Source organism: Symsagittifera roscoffensis, chromosome 1, assembly GCF_963678635.1.
Source record: "Symsagittifera roscoffensis chromosome 1, txSymRosc1.1, whole genome shotgun sequence".
NCBI lineage: Eukaryota > Metazoa > Xenacoelomorpha > Acoela > Convolutidae > Symsagittifera > Symsagittifera roscoffensis.
In genome coordinates, this window is record NC_087062.1 from 84666725 (window position 1) to 84685874 (window position 19150).

The 19150-nt window shown below is 36.4% G+C and overlaps 1 protein-coding gene across 1 annotated transcript; it reads left to right on the forward strand.

Annotated features, from left to right (window-relative positions):
* The first annotated feature begins 876 nt into the window (after positions 1-876).
* On the forward strand, positions 877-17761 carry LOC134857136 (uncharacterized). The gene is made up of 5 exons (XM_063873509.1): positions 877-996; positions 1301-1406; positions 7605-7756; positions 8315-8439; positions 17375-17761. Exons 1-5 carry the CDS (start codon positions 960-962, stop codon positions 17648-17650), a joined length of 696 nt encoding a protein of 231 aa, XP_063729579.1. The 5' UTR covers positions 877-959; the 3' UTR covers positions 17651-17761.
* Positions 17762-19150: the final 1389 nt, after the last annotated feature.

Consider the following 19150-nt stretch of genomic DNA (forward strand, 5'->3'; position numbering starts at 1 on the left):
GATTTAGCTATGGAAAAAAACTCTGAATTATACATGAATCAGCGCTGGAAAATAGCGATCACTCGGATACAACAGAAAAAACTAACAATAAACGGTGGGACTTCAACCCGGGTATCTTATAATATAAAAATATTGATCATTTCACATTTGGAGTGGCACAAAAGTTTTTGTTTCTTAGGTATGAAAAAAGTATCAGCCTGGACTACGTTACAGAAAAAAATGATAAACTTTTGCATGCAATTTTTCTTTGCGATAAAATTCATATTTGAGCATGAAAGTTACACTTCAACTTAAAGTTGAGAAAAAAAAACTCTTTGAAAATTATTATTTTTTATTTCAGAAACTTTTTATGCTGCAATGTAAAATTTGCTTGTCATACAATTTTCATTTATGGTAATTGTATCATGAACATTTGTTCCGTACACTTCGTTTTTGCCTTTATGGTGTTGTATGACAAGCTTTTTTTTGTGTATGGAGGTCAACCCTTGATTGTTAACAATTAGGCAAAAGTTACCAACAAATTGCTAGCAAGAATAACAAAGGTTTTCCTTCAAAGTAACAAAATTACATTTTGCTTAAGGATCATTTTACCTGTAGGCAATTTTAGGTTTATCTGCTCAAGCCATGAACAAACAGCAGCCATTTACACAGCCATTTTCCGTTTTTACGCAGTAAAGTTTTATTTCCTTCGTTCAATTCATGTGTTTTTCTGTTCCAAAATTCGGCCAAACCTCGATTTCAAATTTGATTTTGCATCTGTTTTTGTGGTTCTGACGACATGTCTATTGTCTATTGGTCAATTATTGTATCCGATTTGAGTCCTATGACATGTTTGTTTACTATAATTCTTATTATTGATCGAGTAGGGTTCGTGAAAGAATACCTAACCTTCACCCTCACTCTGAAACAATTTTGCTCAAATTGAAACAACTTATTAAAACTTTATAACTATTTTCAATATGTGTTGTACTGTATTATCTTTTGTGGGTTATTTTGGTAAGTAATTAAAAGCTTTGTTCAGGATTTTTAATATAAGTAACAGGGCTTCCTTGATATTTGTTCTTAAAGCAACTTTTCCATACCCCGTTGCACCATTCTACAAAAATGCCATTCAAGATTACTTAGAAGATTTGCAGGAAAGATACCAATTTACATATTTTTTTACAAGAAAGGTTTGAAAAAAAATTATTAAGAAATTTGAACAAAAAATTAAAAATTGCACAAACAAATTTGTTAACACGGATTGCCCTGGATATGTTTGGTTTGAAAAAAAAGTTTCGAAGCTTTTGCTCCACTGAAGGTCTTCTGTTCCTGTCGGCAGCGTGGGCTGAGAGCAGAAGGGAGTCCCTGGATTTTCTGCTTCCAGACCTCAGAGATCATTTGGGTAACAGATGCAGCCAGCAGAGGTATTTTTAGCTTGATGCTTGTTCTAAGATTAAATTATCGAAGTTCCGGCAATTTCATTATCAAAAAAAATATATTCAAGCTCATTCCTCGGGGATCAGAATTGAAGTTCAAATTTTCTTCTCATCGCAAAAAACGACAATGATTTTGCTCTTGACTGCGACCTTTCACAACTGAAACCTTATCAGCTTTATAATCATTCGGCTCTAATTTCTTTAATTTTTTTTAAAACAGAACAATTGAAAACTGAAATTTCAGCTCGTTTTTTTTTGCATAAAATTTGACCAAAAACAAAATTTAGGAGGCATTTAGCATAGTGGTAAGGCGTTCACTTTGAAATCGTCAGATCGTGTTTTCGATCCCATGCCATGGCAATGAGAGTGTGTGAGGACGAGCTCTCACTTGACCTCTAGCTTCAGGTCTACCACAGCCTGACCAATTGCGGCTGCAATAGTGGTATCACGTGAGAGTTCTAAACCCAAAAAAAAACAGCCTTGAGTCGAACACAAAGAATCAAATAACACAGTCTGGAATGTGGGTGGGGATAAAATACCAATGGACTTTTATCGGAAGCGGGAGATTGTCGCTTCCGACCGGTTATTTGTTGGTAAAGATGTTGCCCTTTCGTGAGTTTTCGTGGGTGATTGCGGCTTTTTATGTCGTACACTAGGTCTGAACGTACATCCCAGTTACTATATTCCGTGTGGCAAATCCTGCACGGAAGGATCGTTATTATCTTAACATGCAGATTTCTCTTTTTTTTTACTCTTGACAATCTAGATGTTGTAATGAGAGTTTTTTGGTGAGATTTCTTACAACCGTATTCGCCTCGCGTCCATGGTGTGCTTCGAATGGCGTTTGTTTAGTTGTGGCGTTAATTGAAAACGTAGCGCGCTGAGGGTTCGTTCAACCATTTTTTCCAAGAGTTCGGTGTCTCTTTAGCGTACGTGAGAATAGAGTTTTTCAAACTACCTATTTTCCGTTCTACACTACACATCCAGTAGCACAATGGTCAATTACTGGCGATTTTTTTTATCTCGACTCCTTCCGTATTGCAAAAGACTTTAACATCAATGGAAAATTTGTCCCTGGATAAAAAATTTGTCTCTTGATCTATGTGAATCCTTCGGGCCACTCCATTGGTCACTATGTAGGTTCTTAAATATTTCAGTACTTTTTTCCGACCGGTTATTTCTGCACACCATCACCGACCGCCAACATGAAAAGCAATCCACCGTCACTATGACATATTTTTTCGAATCGTTAAATAATTGAGTGGTCCCTAAAAATCAAGTTGAACTGCCTCATTAGGTTCCTTCGGTTTGTCAATTTTCCTTATGTCATTTTCTGTACTATAACTTTGAGATTCTTACCAGACAACCTACACTGTTTGCAACTTTTACCATGGATGCTATCGAACGATAAATATAAGGATATTAAATGTCCTTAGCAGCTTGGAACATACTCGATTTTCCGTGATTGTAAAACAGAATGCGGTTGTTAATGGCGGTAGTTGAATTGTTAGGGGTTACAAGCTTGTAGTCCATCCAAACGACGTTCTGCTTGACGTAAAACTCATTTACGAACTAAGTAGTAAACATTCATAGCGTATATTTTTCTATGTCTGTTTGGGTCTTTCTCCTTTATCATATCCCGATATTGAGCAGTAATTTGAGGGTTTAATTTATAATCAGATGCTAATAACTGTAAAATGAAAAGTTCTGGTAATGATTGAACTGTTAGGATCGACCGAAGGAAGTTTCGGCGGCGTAAGATGAAGGTAAGAGAAATACAGTGTTTGCATTGATGGACCTTGATTATTTTGTAATTGCTTCAAGATTAGATATTGTTGTGTTTTCTTCAATTTTGTCGGCGCTACTTTGTAAATCAGGATGCTGCTTTAAAAATTGTTTTAACTCCCGGAAACTTTTCTCCATATTTTCTGTATTTTATTTGTAAGATTTTGAATAACTTGAATAGTAGCCCCAACTATATTTCCGTTTAATTTAGTTGATTGTCGGCTTATGCAATTATCTTGTCGCTGATTGACCGATTTGCAACTGCATGATAAGTCGCCCTCTGGCGGCGAGTTAACGGTCGAAAATTACATAATTCATTTTGATTGGATGATTGCGCTTTGGAGGTTTTAATTACCGGTCCCGTGGTGAAATTCGATTGATCGTATCCCAAGGCGCCACGTATCGAGCTGATTTTCGCTACCGTGAACATCATATATTACGCTATTACTGGTACCGCCGCGCCGTTTGGATCCCGAGGTAAGTGAACCGCCAAACTGATCTTTGTCCCCGGTTCGTGTTTGTTCCAATTGAAAAAGATTAATCGGTTTAAGTATCTCGTGAGTCTTGTGTGGTTTGATTTTTCTAATTCTTTCCGTTTAGAAGAGAGACTAAGGCTTTATGATCTGTGATCACAAAAAAATTTTGGCCTAACAGGTATTTTCGAAAACAGTCTTCCCCCACACCACCTTCAGCCTATCGAGCTCGTTGGTTAATTTTTTTATTCAAGTAACGTGAGGCAAATTAGATAGGCCTCCAAACCTCAGGGCATCGACTCTATTGGCCAATTGCTGTTTAAAATTTTCAAATGCGGACTGACATTCAGTGGTCTATACATACTCGTTTTTCGAGATAGCAATGGACGAAGGGGAGCGGACGTCTCGGAGAGATCAGGCAAATAGTTTTGTAGCGTGTAAATTGAGCCCATAAACAATTTTAACTGAGATAGGGAGCGCGGTGGTTTTAGCATTTTGATTGGCTCGGTCTTTCAGACCATTGGTGTTATGCCCTTTGGTGTAATTTGTGAACAAGCCATTCATTACTTTTTTGCGCGAACTTGCTTTTGGTTAGTTTTCATGACATAATTTTTTAATGTAATTTTTGTAGGATTTTCTTTACGTTCCCTTTATGATCAAAATTTTTGAGCCTAAACGCGTGAGCCTGTGGAATTTCCGATGCTATCCATTTTTCGTTAAAATTCTGCAGGCATTGTGATTAGGCCGTAGGATACCGTCTTAAAATGGTACGTACCGATCAGTTTCCCTCCTATTAAAGAAAATTTTTATTGAATGTTCGTTTTCGCACCTAAAGAAATTGCCCATATGCGTACTTCAAATCGATTATCAAAAAAATTTTACACGGTTTTCTTTCACTGACTTTTGGTCGAACGGTGTCCATCGATTCTTCTAAATGTGGCATCTTGTTTTTTATTCTTATGCACATGTTTGTTTAGTTCTCTCGATTCAAGTGCTAATTTAACCGAGCCGTTCTTTTTAAAAGTGATAAAAATACGTGAAGCGAAATATTTATCTGAATATTCTTCCAAATATTCGATATGCTTTTGCTTTATTAGTTTCGCAATTTCACTGTCCTTTTTTTCTTGCAAAGTAATTGGTACCCGTCATCCCTTTTTTGGATATAAGTTAAGTTCGCAAAAAATCCGCCTGAACTTTAAAATTCCTAATTTTCCCTACCCTACGAAAGAGGTTTGAAAATTGCTAATTAAAGTATTCCTGCCACAGGCTTAGTGTAATCACCTGGTCACAGGTCGCATTCTGTTTTATCGACATCACTGCTCACTCTGGTTTTTGCTGAACCAATTTGAGTCCCAAGATGGCCATCAGATCCCGTCCAATGATTGATGATCTGCTGCCTCCTATCACTCGTCTATTTGTCGCCGTCTCCGAACCATTCGACTCGATCCGCACGTTCATCGCTCCATCAATTTTAGCGGGTTTTTTCTATAGTCGCGGAACTCGTTATCATCCGGTGTCAGACCCCCTACCTAACATTTTGGGCGCCCAGGGTGTTTCCTATTTCTCCAATTTTGAAAGATGCAATAGATGAACCACTGCCTATCCATACGCGTGTCGTCTTCCCGTTGATTCGTAAATGCAAATGAGCTCCCGCGACCTTGAGTTCAGTGCACCTCTTGGGCCGAACTGACATCACTATTTAGTTGCCTGAGCTATCCTACTCCCAAGATCGCGACGCCACCTCGCATCTATTCACCCAACCAACGAAACTTCCGTGTTGCGGCGAGTGGTCTTCCTGCGATTCAGAGTAATCAAACGTTTCTTCGTCTGGTTCCTGAATTAAATTAGGTGCTCGCGCTCCCGATTGCTAGCTTGTTTCCTTCTGCAGGTATGTTCATAGTGTCCGACTTTTCAGCACTAGTTGCATGTGACCTTCTTTGCTGGTCATGTGTTCCGGGGTGAATCCCGGTTGGCTACAGTTGTAGCATTTCCTGTTCGTCAGATTTAATCCGCCTCTGGGAAAACCGCGCTCGGGACGCTGTCCCCTTCCGCGGTGAAGTAATCCGATATCCTACACGGATGGTTCCGATCGTTTCGGTCTTAATCTGTAGGCCACCTCCTGTTGGTGCAGATGAAGTTCCTCCTCCGGTAGTTGTGGACACATACGATTTAGCTTATTTGTCTCCCCGCTCGTGAGACAAAGAAATTTTGTACACCTCTTCTGAAAACTTTGTTAACTGGCATAGTTCGTTCTGGGCTTAGCGGTTATTCCTGTTGACTATGAAAACGTCCTTCAGTGTTCTTTGTCCTTCGTCCTCGAATGTGCAGCAGTTGCACCATGCGGCCAGGCCGCTGAGCACCGAATGAAACTGCTCGAGCGACTCGTTAATATGGTGCCTTCTTGATGGTAACTGGAAAGTTTCATATGTTTCATTCCGTTCCTTCTTGAATTCCGCTTCTATAGCGTCGAAAACCCGTGGACATCTTGTTGCCTCCAGATCGATGTGCGGCCGTCCCTTGTGATGTTCATCCTGGCCTTTCTCCCCAGGCACAGGTTGAGATTAGAAATCAGCGTTTGTTCGCTTGTCATTCGGTTCCTCCGTCCAATTCCTCTGGGAATGCCGCGATTTGTGTTGCTGTATTGGTGCCATTGAACTAGAAGTTTTTGGAGTTCAATCCGTGTTGGCAATCATGCCCCATTGGAAGCGGTTATACCAGACATCCGAAAAATATGCGGTTCACTGAATTTCGTTGGCCAGAATCCGGTTACACCGAGTGGGTCTTTCCCCCACTAGGATCTGTTGGCTGCATCTTGTTGAAAATCTGTTTGGTCAAGTGTAAATTCCAACTCAGACTATAAAATGAACCAACGTATTCTTTCAAAGTATACAATAAGTGTGAAAATAAGAGATCGCACCGAGGGTGACAGACAACGCCGTTGGCCGGCACCTGTCGGTATTTAATTAGCACTGTTAGAATGACATATAATTGACAGTGAGATAGTCCACAGGTGATGAACTGAAATGAACTGAAACAGCATACTATGTCACAGTGGAGCACGGATAGTTTTTGGTCATCGAACTATCAAGTTTTTTTTCCAATCACGTACCCAGGGGATTTTCTGTGCAAGATCTGAAATTCTTTATTTGTTGCACAAGTTAATTCTCATATCTGAAATTCTTTATTTCAGATCGTGATAAGAATTTACAAATTTCAGATCTGAAATTTGAATCTAAAATGGAAAACTTCAGATCTGAAATAACCTTAAAAAACAAAATTTTAGGTCTAAAAATAGATTTGAGCAATCCTTTGTTAAGTTATAATTTATGCATTTTGGGCAAAACATGGAGTTTTTTTTATGTTTTTGCAATACACAATTATGTTTAGGTTAACTAGCGGTCAGAAAAACTAAAAGTTTTTTTTCGACGTAAATTTCTTGTTCAGCTGTGTTAAAAAGCTTTCAAAAACTGTTAGAATACCTGTAACTTTTTGAATTTCATGCTCTATTTATGCTTTTCCAATGTTTATCTCATGCTTGGGGAAACATTCCTCGGCAGTCTTCAACTTATACTTTGCCGATTACCTGCTAGTAGCTATCAGATGCTAAAAAACATTAAAAATACAAAATTGAGCCCGATTCATTGATTTTTCAGATCTGAAATAAACAAGAAAAACTAAATTTCAGATCTGAAATAACCAAGAAAAGAAAAACTCAGACCTGAAATTAAATCTGAAATAACCAATCCTTAATGTATGCAAGCGTTATTTAAACATTTCACAACCTATTTCATAGCGTTTCTTTTTTTGGTCCTTGTAAGGTTTGAAAATTATCTTGATATCATCAACTTAATTAGGTAACAATGACTGTAATCCCAAAAATTAGTATGAGGCTTTTATTTTAATTTGAATTTTGTTTGTGAATTTTTAGTGACTATTTCTGCCTGTTGAGGTATTGGATATCCAGTGAAGTGAAGTCCAGAACTCCCCAGGAGACTGATGAGTCAGAGTTCAACAGCCTCATTAACACCACCTTCAACAGCTACAATTTTTTCTCCTTCCACTTAACAGATGAGGAAAAAGGCTAGTTCAAAAAAAATTCAAATTTTTTGAGACAAAAATTATAATAAAATTTTTTTAGTTTGAATCATTTTTTGAGACTAAAACTTTGAGACTAAAACTTTCGAAAGGTAAACCAATTATTCACATCTTCTCATCATTTATTCTTTATGATTAAAGTAGCAGCATGCTAGCGCTCAAGGTTTTATTCTATGACTGCTATTGTTTCGCCCCTGATTAGGTCAATGTAAATCTTTTATCGGTCAAACTCCTGAAGCCTAATCCCCAGCCCCTACCGCAATGTTCAGCGAGCTGGAAATGTCAGTGACTGAAAGCGTGATAACCGAATTAAATTTCGATTAAGATTAGAATTTTTATCCGAATCGAAAATCGAAAACATTTCCATTTGGAATATCTAAAGTTAATTCATGCAGTTTTCCAAGAGCACGAAAAAGCCCGAATACAAAGACTGAATGATCATTTTCGTCTAATAGAAATTAAATAATCAAAATGCGTATTTCCAAATCGTTTGCGGATTGCGCGTGATATCATTTGAAGCATTACAATTTTGAAATTTCATAGGTTGCTGCAATCAGCAAATCAAAATCTATTTGCAAAATGGACAGCGAAATGGACTTTCTCCCCAAGAATACTACGACAAATTGACTGACTTCCAAACTCCAAACATGAGCGCTGTTTACGTCAAGGTTGGTTGTCAAACAACAAAAACGCACAGGTCTTATGAGTTGTTTGTTTTCTATATTTTCTGAGGCATATTTTTACAAAACAAACAGAAAGATTTATTTTTCTATTTTCAATTGAGCTTTTTGAGCCAAAAGCATTTTCTTCAGCTTTGAAGCGCAAAAAAATTATTGATTAAAGGTTATAAGAAATTGAGGTAATAGTTTTCAAGATTTCGTAAAAAAGCTCAAAATAACAGTTCAATTTCGACAGAGTCGTTTTAATTTAGGAAGTATAGCCATTAGATAGTTTGGAAAAAGTTATTGAATGCTAAACACACATAAATTGGAGCCAACATTGTTAGACGATAATTTTTATCGATGAAGTGACGTTACGTAGAGTAATAACATAATCAAATCGTTGTAATACCACCAAAAAAAGTTCTTGAGGAGAGTCTTAATTAATCGAAAAGGTGAAACAATTTAGCATCTCGATAAAAAAATGAAACAGTTTTGGCATTTTGTTTCAGAAATTGAAACATTATCTGCCCAAAAATGCAGAAAAAAAAGAAAAAAAAAAACAGTTATTTTGAATTATGGTGAACAATGTGAGTGTTCAATTAATTAGGTCGAGGGGCTTCTTTATCAATGAGTAAACTTGAAAGCTGAGTACACTATTAGTTCCTATTCTGTCATTTACGATACTCCGGAGGTTAAAATAATTAATCGTTTTTTCCTGCTGCCTTGAGTTCAAAAACACTTTTCCATCTATCTAACTGTTAGACTTCCTAATTTAAAACAACTCTGTGGACATTGAATATTTATTTTCGGCTTTTATACGAAAAACTCAAATAAAAATATTTCAATTTCTTAATCTTTAGTCAAAACTATTTTGCGTTCCAAGTCAAAATTTCTGATTGTATATTTGATAAAATGTTACTTAGTTACAGCTAACTCTACTTTGAAAAATTAAAAGAATAAAAGGATAAAAGTGAATTAATCTGAAGTTAAAACGTTATGAAATGAGTGTGTGCTCTCTCCGCCAAGGAGAATGAAAGTTTCAAGGTTAAATAAAAATGACCGGTTTAATCAATTAGACTAAGATGAACTAATTAGACCAGATAAAAAAATGGAATCGAATCATTCCTCGAAGCAAAAAAAAATTTGAATTGCGAATTATTATAGCTTATCAACTGCTCCTTTTCTCCCCTTCGAAAGAGGAAGAAAAATGAAAATTAAGCACAGTTTTTTCCGCACTATGGCTGAGAGAAAATTAACTAAGCGAAATAAATTGTGCAGTTAATCATAGAGACTCCACGCTAAATTTAAATTACACTAACATCCGAAGGATGACATTATAAATCAGCTAAATGAAATGAAATTCTGCATTAAGTGTTAGATGAAATTAAATGCCCAAAATGTATTATATAATGATTGTAAGCACTTGAAAGAAGGTATGTCGACCAATTTTTTGTGTTTTGAACGATATCTTGGATGAAAGCTTTTATCCGGAGGAATGACAAACATTTCAATTACCAGATTTACCGCCCATAATAAAAGGCTATAAAAGTTTGACGGGTTTGTATGGGAATAACAATTTGACGTCAATATACGAATAGCAACAAACGAGAAATAGGGGCGCAAAAAATGATTTTCCATTTTCAGTGTTTGTTAACGCTGATGAAGTGTTCAAACAGCTTCCCATCTAAGTCAGCGTCCTGGGCATAATTACCAATGGCCACTTATAGGGATTCGTCTGTAGTAGAGGTAGAATGTATGCAAGAACGATTTGTATTCGATATATGGTCACGTCATCCAAAGGATTTGGGTGTAACAACAATGGTTGGGCTCGTTGGAGCTGATGTTGTCCCAGACGATCTAGTTAGAGGCCGATCCAGATGCTTCGTTGAATCGGTCTATAAAATCTATGGAATACCTTTTACCATGGACTTTCGGCGGGTCCACGTTTCGATTTGACCGACGTAAAAGCGGTTCGTTACCGGAATTAGGAGTTGTCTGTTGACTAGAGGGATTCTCATCTGAGTAGCCGACCATCTCGTAAATGGGGAAATTTAGCACAAGTTCTTTGGCTTGCGGTGAATTTGTCCTTTCCGGCAGATGAGTCTGTGGCTTGAGGTTACGAAGGTATTCATTTTGCTTGCCGGTGATGGATCGTCTGGTTTGGCGGGAATGATGCTGATGGGGCAACCTGGTGTTGAAGGATCGTTTGAGTTGTCATCTTAACTCTCAATTTTTTTTGTTATCACTGTTTGTAAGAGGGTTGGAAGTGATTTTATTGTTTTCTGGATCATAGAGGCTATCATAATAAATTCGATCCCTAACCATATCAATGACAAGGAAAACTTCCAGCTATTCATTCCCATTCGCTATTCCCAGTCTGGAGCTGAGTAACTTGGATTAAGGTTCGAATTCTTAGCACGAGGCGGCTGTCCTCACGAAGAATTCCTGGAGAAGTTGGAAACCCTCGTCCAGGTGTTATTATCCGAAGCGCCCAACTCAATCTGTTTCCTGGTCTTTGGTCCAGGTTTTCTAGACTTGGGTGTTTTCCTCTGATTTTTGCACTCGTACCTATTTCAATAACCGGGTTAGAAAAAAATGGGAATGATATGTTTCCTCTAAAAGATCAAATTGACTTCTTCTTGTCTAAAACTCCATTGGAAGATTCACAAGACGTGAGTTGTTTCCAAATTGTATTTTATTTTCTATTGAAATTTATTTTGAATGGAGGGCATTTAATTTTTGATTGATAAGAAGATCGAAGGTTACAAAATGGTTTGAGATAGCTTCCATTAATGTATATTTTTTGAAATTCATGAACCATTACCAAAAATTTGATTTACAAATCCTACTAGCTTTTCTTCTGATCCGTTGGGGCGATGATCCCCTACTGTACAAAAATATATTTTAATGTATTTCGAGTCACAAAATAAATTGAAGTCCTGACGTGTAAAACAGGATGCGTACTCTACTTGATTAAATTAAGGTATGCCATGTAAAAAAAATGTAAATTTGAAGAAATTCGATGTTTTTGGTAATTTTTTATGATTGAAATTTTGAAAATCGGTCGATGCAAAACAGAATATTTTTGTTTGTACCCCAGTGAAAATTCAAAGGACCAGCAAAATCTAAGTTGAGTTCCTCATTAGTTTCGGATAAGTGGGGTAGTTCACTAATTTTTGAGTTTGGAATTACCTTTTTTTGTATTCTCACCCGTCTTGGTGCATTTTGAACAATTTATACCATGGAAGTTAATTTGTCTCTTTATGTGGGGCCACCAGATGTAATGAACCAGATACTTCTTTCCGAATTCGTTGGGCTGTGCTTTGTGGAGGGTCTTCATCATGGCATTTCTAAGGGTAAAAGAAAACACAAGTTTGCATTCCATGTATATTAATCCGTCGGGTTCATTTGAGTCACGTACAAAATGATTAAAATATGAGGAGTTTGACTTAATCATCTCAACTTTGTTCTGAAGTGCTTTCAAAACAGAACTTAACATGGGGTCATCTTCTGTTAGGAGAGCAACTAGTTTGACAATAAAAATAAACTGTTTAAACTCAAAGGACGTTCGGGCAACTTCCATTTTTTTAGCAGTATTTATTTACAAGTTTTTCTTGTTCTGATAATATCGGAAAATTTAGAGAGACTTGAATACCGGAAGCGGACGGCTACTTAGTTTTAATTTCTTTTTTTTCCATATTACAGTATTTACAATTTTTTCATCTAAAGTGGAGTTAATTATGATACAAGTAAGAATTAAAAAAATTAAAGAAAGCAGAATTTGAAACAGAAATTTTTAGTGGATTAATGTTCGAATAATCCGAAGGAATGCATTTCGAGGTACAAAACTCAGTTCGATAATGTTTTGAGTTACAAATTGGAAGTGTCGATTTAAAAAAATTTAGAACCGATGCTAATGAGTAATTAGGTAATCTTGCGTAATCGGAAAATTTTAATTTTGAATCAATCGCATTATATAACTGTTTTCGGTTATCCGAGGGATAGATTTCTTAATTTTATCATTCTTAGCAACTACGAATTCTTCATCATAATGTGAAGGGGGATAAGGTCTTTGGGATTAAGGTAGGGATTAAGTCAGTGAATCACATATCCTTTCCTGCCAAGTGTTTGTTAGTGAAGTTAAAATGTATCATTCGATCGACTTATCTGTTTTTTAAACTGTGATACATTTTATTCCCGTGGTTTGTTGAAAGAGCGGAAAAGGGGCTTTATGGTCTGTAATAACTTCAAAATCTGATCCATAAGTGTAGTCCTGACATTATTCAACCGTCCAAACGACCCCTAGAATTTCTAATTTGTCGGTAGAAAAATTAGATTCGAGTTTAGAAACCGTGAGGCAAAAAACACGTCTTCCAATTTTTCCCGTGGAGTTGTTTTTAAAGATGCCCCTACTCCGATATTTGACGCATCAGTTTTTTTTGTGTAACGTTTTCTGTAAGGTTAACAATTTTTTGTTTAATTTTCTCAAATACTTTAGTATGATCTGCGTTTCAATGGAAAAGGGGTTTCTTATTTAGCAAAGAGCGAAAAGGTTTCACAAGGATGCTAAATTTGGGTTGAGTTTAATGTACTGAATTGTAGACCCAAAAAAAGACCTATTTTTTAGGTTTTTGTTAATTTGTAAATCTTCAATTTTTTGTTTGATCGATCAGGGAGGAAAATCCTGGTCTTGAAATTTTAAATTCCTGCCGTTCAAATTTGTTTTGGGAGAATTTACTTTTGACCATTTTAGGTTAAAATTAAAATTGTCTAAAATCGATAAAATTTGGTTGACCGTGATTGTGATCTGAAAAACTTCCTATGAATGCACATAAAAGGTCGTCTAAACGATAAAAGTAATTGTTCCTAACTTTGAGTCTATGACTCCTTGAAATTCGTTAGGCATATCGCTCAATCCAAAAAAAAACAGATAGAAACTGATTATTGCCGGTCATATCCCCACTGACTATACTGAAAGTTCACTGGTTTCTAATAAAACTATCCAAGGCCAGCTGACTGTAGGCGTTTTTTAAATTTAAGTTAGTGAGCCATACATCTCAGACATAATCATTTGAAAGGTGAGCCGCTACGTTATCTACGAACTCGTGATTGCTCATTTGATAATTGCTTTTGTAAATTAGTTTGTTGATAAATTTGAAGTCTAGTGCTAACTTGATGGAATTGTCTGTTTTACAAGTAATGACGTTTGGGCTAATGAATCGGTCTTCGTCACAACTTCTGAATATGTCCCTCGGCTTTGGCCGATTTAGTTCAATTCCAACTGAGTCTAATAGATGAGGGGAACGCGTCTACCTTTTAGTTGAATCGTTTTAAGTGGTTCATGGAAATGGGTGATTTTCATCTGGTTTTTTAGCTTTTCAATCTGAAGAAATAAATCTTTAAAATTTAGTTCCTCTGTCTTTTCCGGAGTTAGAAGTAAAATTTATTGACTCACATATCTTGTTGGTCTGGAAATGTGAGAAGTGCGCCTGTGAAATTTAAATCTCCACTTCAGGCAAAATTTTCATTTCCAAAAATGATCTTCTCGTGACCTTCAGTCGAAAAAAAAATGGCAAAACTCATCTGATTGTCGATTCGAGAAAACCGAGAGTATCAATTAGCCGGTAATGTTGATAGCGTTGTATGTGGATCCACAATGTAATTCCTTAGTTGCCTTACCCTTAGTTGCCGGATGATTCTTCAAATAAAAATCTCGTAATCTCAGTTCATGAAAAACAATTCTCTCGAGGAAGCTGACCGGGCTAGCAGAGTCAACTTGAATTATTAATGATACTTGATTTTTTCGCCGAGGCCACTATTGAGCAGTTATGTTCTTTTCCTTCGTCGTCAAAAACTGTAGTTACAGAATGATCCTCGTTTTCGCTCTGTCCGGATTCTGACAATGCATTGATCACTCCACATCACTCAATATTTTCATCCGGTTGATCCAAAGAATAATATCTGTTTTATCTACCGTTTGTGTATTCACGACGAGGTTTACATAGACTCGTGAACTGGCCTTTGCAATTACAGGATGTACAAGTTGTGTCCTTCGTTGGTCAAACTGTATAGTGTCCTTTTAAAAACCTCTAGCCACAATTCTTTTGACCTTAAAATGATTGTACAATTTGTGTACGGATGATCCGTGGGATTTAATACTACTAGTATTTTTCATCTGATTGGTTATTTCCTTCTCGTCTCTCGATGCAACGTTTAGTGCCTCCAGATGTGGTACGGTTTTTGCCAGCAATTTTCGCTTTTTGTTGGACTTTTTCATGTCTTCATGAAAATGTTCCTTATCCTTTCGTCCTCTACTACGGATATGTCACACTTTTTTTGATAAAGCGCCCCAAAACTGTTCCAATGACTCCTTTAACTGTCCAATGACCTCTCTTTAATGTTGCTTACTATTTAACAAGTTGTCTTTCAAATTGACAATTGTTTTTCTCACGAAAACCGTTGCCAAATTTTCTCTAAACTCTTTGAAAGAAATTTAAAGGTAGAGGATTGAACAAAATTTCTAGTCGGCTTCTTCGCTTCTCATTCCCTTGAATTTTTTTGTTTCTGTTTTGAACGATGCCGCTTCTTCGCCATTATTTTGTTTTTGTTCTTGCATATTCCTTTTTTGTCGAGCTTTTCTTTGTTTTTCGTTTCGTTCTCCGTCAGATTCTCCAGCGCAAAAGGATGTGAATGATGTATTTTAATCGGGTCAAGTAGATTTTCAATATTTACGTTTCTCTTTGCAATTATTGCTAGTTGAAAAAGATCGCTCTACTCTTCCCAAAGAATTGATGGTTCCACCGTTTGGTTCTGTCAAAAAAAAATGGTTCCTCTCACGTTAGATTCGTTGCTTGACTGCGCCATCATAAAAATTTACTTAGTTACTAACTCTACTTTTAACCATTAAAAGAACAAAAGAGTAAAGTGAATTAATCTGAAGTTGAAACATTTAAAAGTGATTAAGCAGTCTCACCGCCGGAGAGAATGGAAGTGTCAAGGTCAAACATAAATGACCGGTTAAATCAATTACGCTAAGATGAACTAATTAGATTAGATATGAAAGTAGAATCACATCAAAATTGTATAATTAACACTGGGCAAACTCTAAAAGTTCCGACTGCGCTTCAAAGCTGAGGAAAACGCCTTTGCCCCACAAAATTTTTCTCTTCCGCAAAAATTGTTAAAATCAAAAAAGTTGAGCGTCTCGTATTGTTTTGAAAAGAAACAGTGCTGGACTCAGTTTATTTTAGATTAATTTAAATGATCACTCACGCGTGTTATAAGCCCGCTATTTTTCGCAAAATAATGTTGGAAGCTTGAGAGATTACTAATTTTCAATTCCATACAAGTTGACAAAAAATCAATTTGTATGGTGAAAAATAAATGAAGTTTGAGCGCAAAACAATGTGTGCTCTTTCGGACGGCAAAAATTGGATGAAGACTAAAAACAATAACAAATCCAACCATAAATTTTCTAAAAGACGAAAATCCGAAGAATATTTTTTTCCTCCCTTTTAGCTTCAACACAAAATTTATATGGACAGAAACGTTTCAACTCAAATGAACGGCAATTTGTTGCTCCAATTTTTCTGTTGGAAATAACGGAATATTTTTGCTCGGGGTGGGTTTTTTTCTATTGAAAATAACGGATTATTTGTGCTCGGGGTAATTTTTTGATCAATTTTTTAAGCGTAGATATAATCCGTCCAAGAAATCGTTTCAATTTGGTTGAAGGAAGCTTGTTGTTCCGACTTTTGATGAAAACAGAATATTTATGCTCGGTGTGGTTTTTTATTCAGTCAATTTTCCCCGATCGAAATAGTAGATTTATACGAAAAACTTTTATAACCCATTGAAGATAATGAATTTCTGAGTTCGAATGAAAAAGATATTTAACCTCCAATAATTTTTTTGTAAAGTTCTGAGGGTTTGAATATTGCCAAATATGCCATGTTCTGGCCTAAATTATGCATGCTTTGAATTATTATTGATAATGCTGAGAGCGTAACTCGAAAACTCAAAATATTTATGCGCGGCAAAGTATCCCACACAACAAAATCGTTCCAAATTGAATTGAGGCTAATAAATTGGTCGTATTGTTTCGTATGGCTTAAAATTTCACCATTTGATTTTGTTCAAAATTTATAGTTTTTCAATATTTTTTTTCCCCAAAAACTAATCGATATGAATTAAGTGACAGTCGATACATTCAGGGATTCGCCCTGATATACCAGCAGTCTTTTTTTTGAATTAATGGATACTAGGAGCACAATTTATTACTTTTTACTTTGCACGGCGTGTGGGGGAATGATTTTCACAAAAAAAAATTTAGAGTTGAAAAATTTTCATTTTTTTTCTACAAATAAATTTTTCGTTTTATTACTGCTCCATAGGCTTCGTCCTGATGCGAACAGTCTTTTTTCATTTTGTTGACAATTACAAAGAAAATTTCTATAACTCTAGAGCGAGATATCTTGGAAAATAACAACGGAAACAATTGCAGATTTATGTTGAATGATAGTTGATGAATAGTGATTAACTGTTGATGTTTTATGGATCAAAACAGGTTGAATTTCAAATGTAGCTGTTAAAACTAATATTGATAAAATGCAACAAAAATGATCAAAAAAATAGAAACTTCACATGAATATTGTGAAATACGGCAAGACCGAATGATGAAATTACAATTCATCAAGCGTACTGTGTGAAATTATGAATACGTTTTTTCATATATTCTACCATAAATGTTGAATTTAAGCGCAAAAAAGTAAAGCAAGCTATAATTTGAACTAAAAACTGTAAAACATAAGAAATTGTGTGGAAAAAAGTAGTATCAGTTTGAACATCAGCATGATCCGACTGCCCATTCAACTTTTTGAAATATTTTTGACATCCTCTGTTTGGGACCTCAGTCCGGGAAACAACGAGTCCAATTTTTCAGGCTCGATTTGATCGCGACATCTGTGCCAATATCATTAACCAAATCGGATTCGGCCGAGGGACTTTCAAGCTGATTGGAGATCACCGAGTTGGTAAAGATTTCTTCATTCACTCTCCGGGAAATGGAGGCATCTACTGGGTACCTAGGCAAGGACTGAATCGTCTGACGTTTGAATGGTTCAAACAAAAGGTCATTTGCGAAGGTCAGCCATGGCTTTGTGAAGTTGGAACCAGTGACATTAGCCAAGAGCTCAGACTTCAAGGGTCCGAAACTTAACATTAAAAAAGAGTCGAAGAAGCAAAAATGGCTTGAAAATACTCAATTTCACTATGATTTTGCATAGCAGTAAAATAGAGATTTCACAATAGAGCTCAACAGTTGCTTTACTATGAGTAGTTGAATTTTTGATAAATGCAAAAAAAATAATTATTTTTGAAGACTCATGCAAAGGCCTTTGGATTCATAGGAAGTTGAGTCAGAGAAACCACTCAAACTAACCCACCCCCCCCCACAATTGATTTTTCAAACATCAAATTTGAAAAACTAATTATTCCGATCATTGAAAGTGGGGAGGAATTCGGGTGTGTTGAATTATAACCGAAGGTGGTTAAATCATAGAGTAATTTCGGATAGGGTATACCGTCTGCTCGTCACGCTTTTCGGCCGAATAGATTCGTGCAACTTCTTAGTCTAATACCGATCCTAATCTTACTCTTATATCTACTAGTCTCAGGGTGTTTAACTAGTCTCTGCTAGGCTCAATAGATCTAGAGTATACTGGCTTATTGCGGCAGCTGAAGTTCTCTTGGAGAGGCAACTAATTTCTAAGTTAAATTCAAATCTCTCTGGTGCTGAAATTACAAGTATTTTCAGCACTTACAAATAAGTGGGTTGTTAGTTGGATGGATTATGATTGGTTAATATTAAATATTTTACAGTGGTAAAATATCTAATTTATCCATTAATAAAATGTAGTTTAGATCAGGTTCCACCCATTCGGGTTTTACAGAGTTTTTTAGAACTATCTTTCTTCTCTGCAATTTGAAGGATGGATGATGAACGTTGGTATTTGGCGAACATCATTTTCTTATCCGGTTCCTCTTGAGGAAGAACGTTCTAGGACGCTGGAATCGGGGATAGGAAAATATTGTTTCGTCACTCGACAACGACTGTGATCCCCAATGAAATCAAACCGAATCCAAGGTGGTTTGCTATGTCAGGTTTTTCTGTATTATGTAGAGAATTTGCTTTGTGTGCAACCTCGTCTTGGAATGGCGTGAAGATCGTGTGTGGAAGGGATGCCTTGTAACTCGGATCTGTACGTATACTTGAGCATCGAGGTGGTCATTGGTCTAGTTCAATGGAGTCCTTTTCTGCGAAGTCAAGTCGTACTCTAAATCCTTTGAGTCGTGATTGTGGACGGCATGTCGGTTGTGTTTAGCCATTCTTTTGTTCGAGTGTGATGGGGTCATCTAGTCTTTGGATGTTCGTCTTTGTTGTTGTGTTTGATTTATATACTGCAAAGTATGATTTACATTTTATAAAATTATGTTAATTCGGTTTTTTAATCATGAATTTAGTTAGTTGTTTTCACAAAAGCGTTTTTTTAGTTCGGTTATTTTGAAAAGTTTCTCAACCTTGAGACCTCTTATTAAAAATAGAAGTGTAGTCACAAAGCGTGGATGTAGCGCGGTGGGTTAGGCCGGCTATAGAGCATGCTCAGGACGTCCTCTCTGGTGGGTTAGGCCAGGAGTGGGAGTATGATTGCATGCTGTT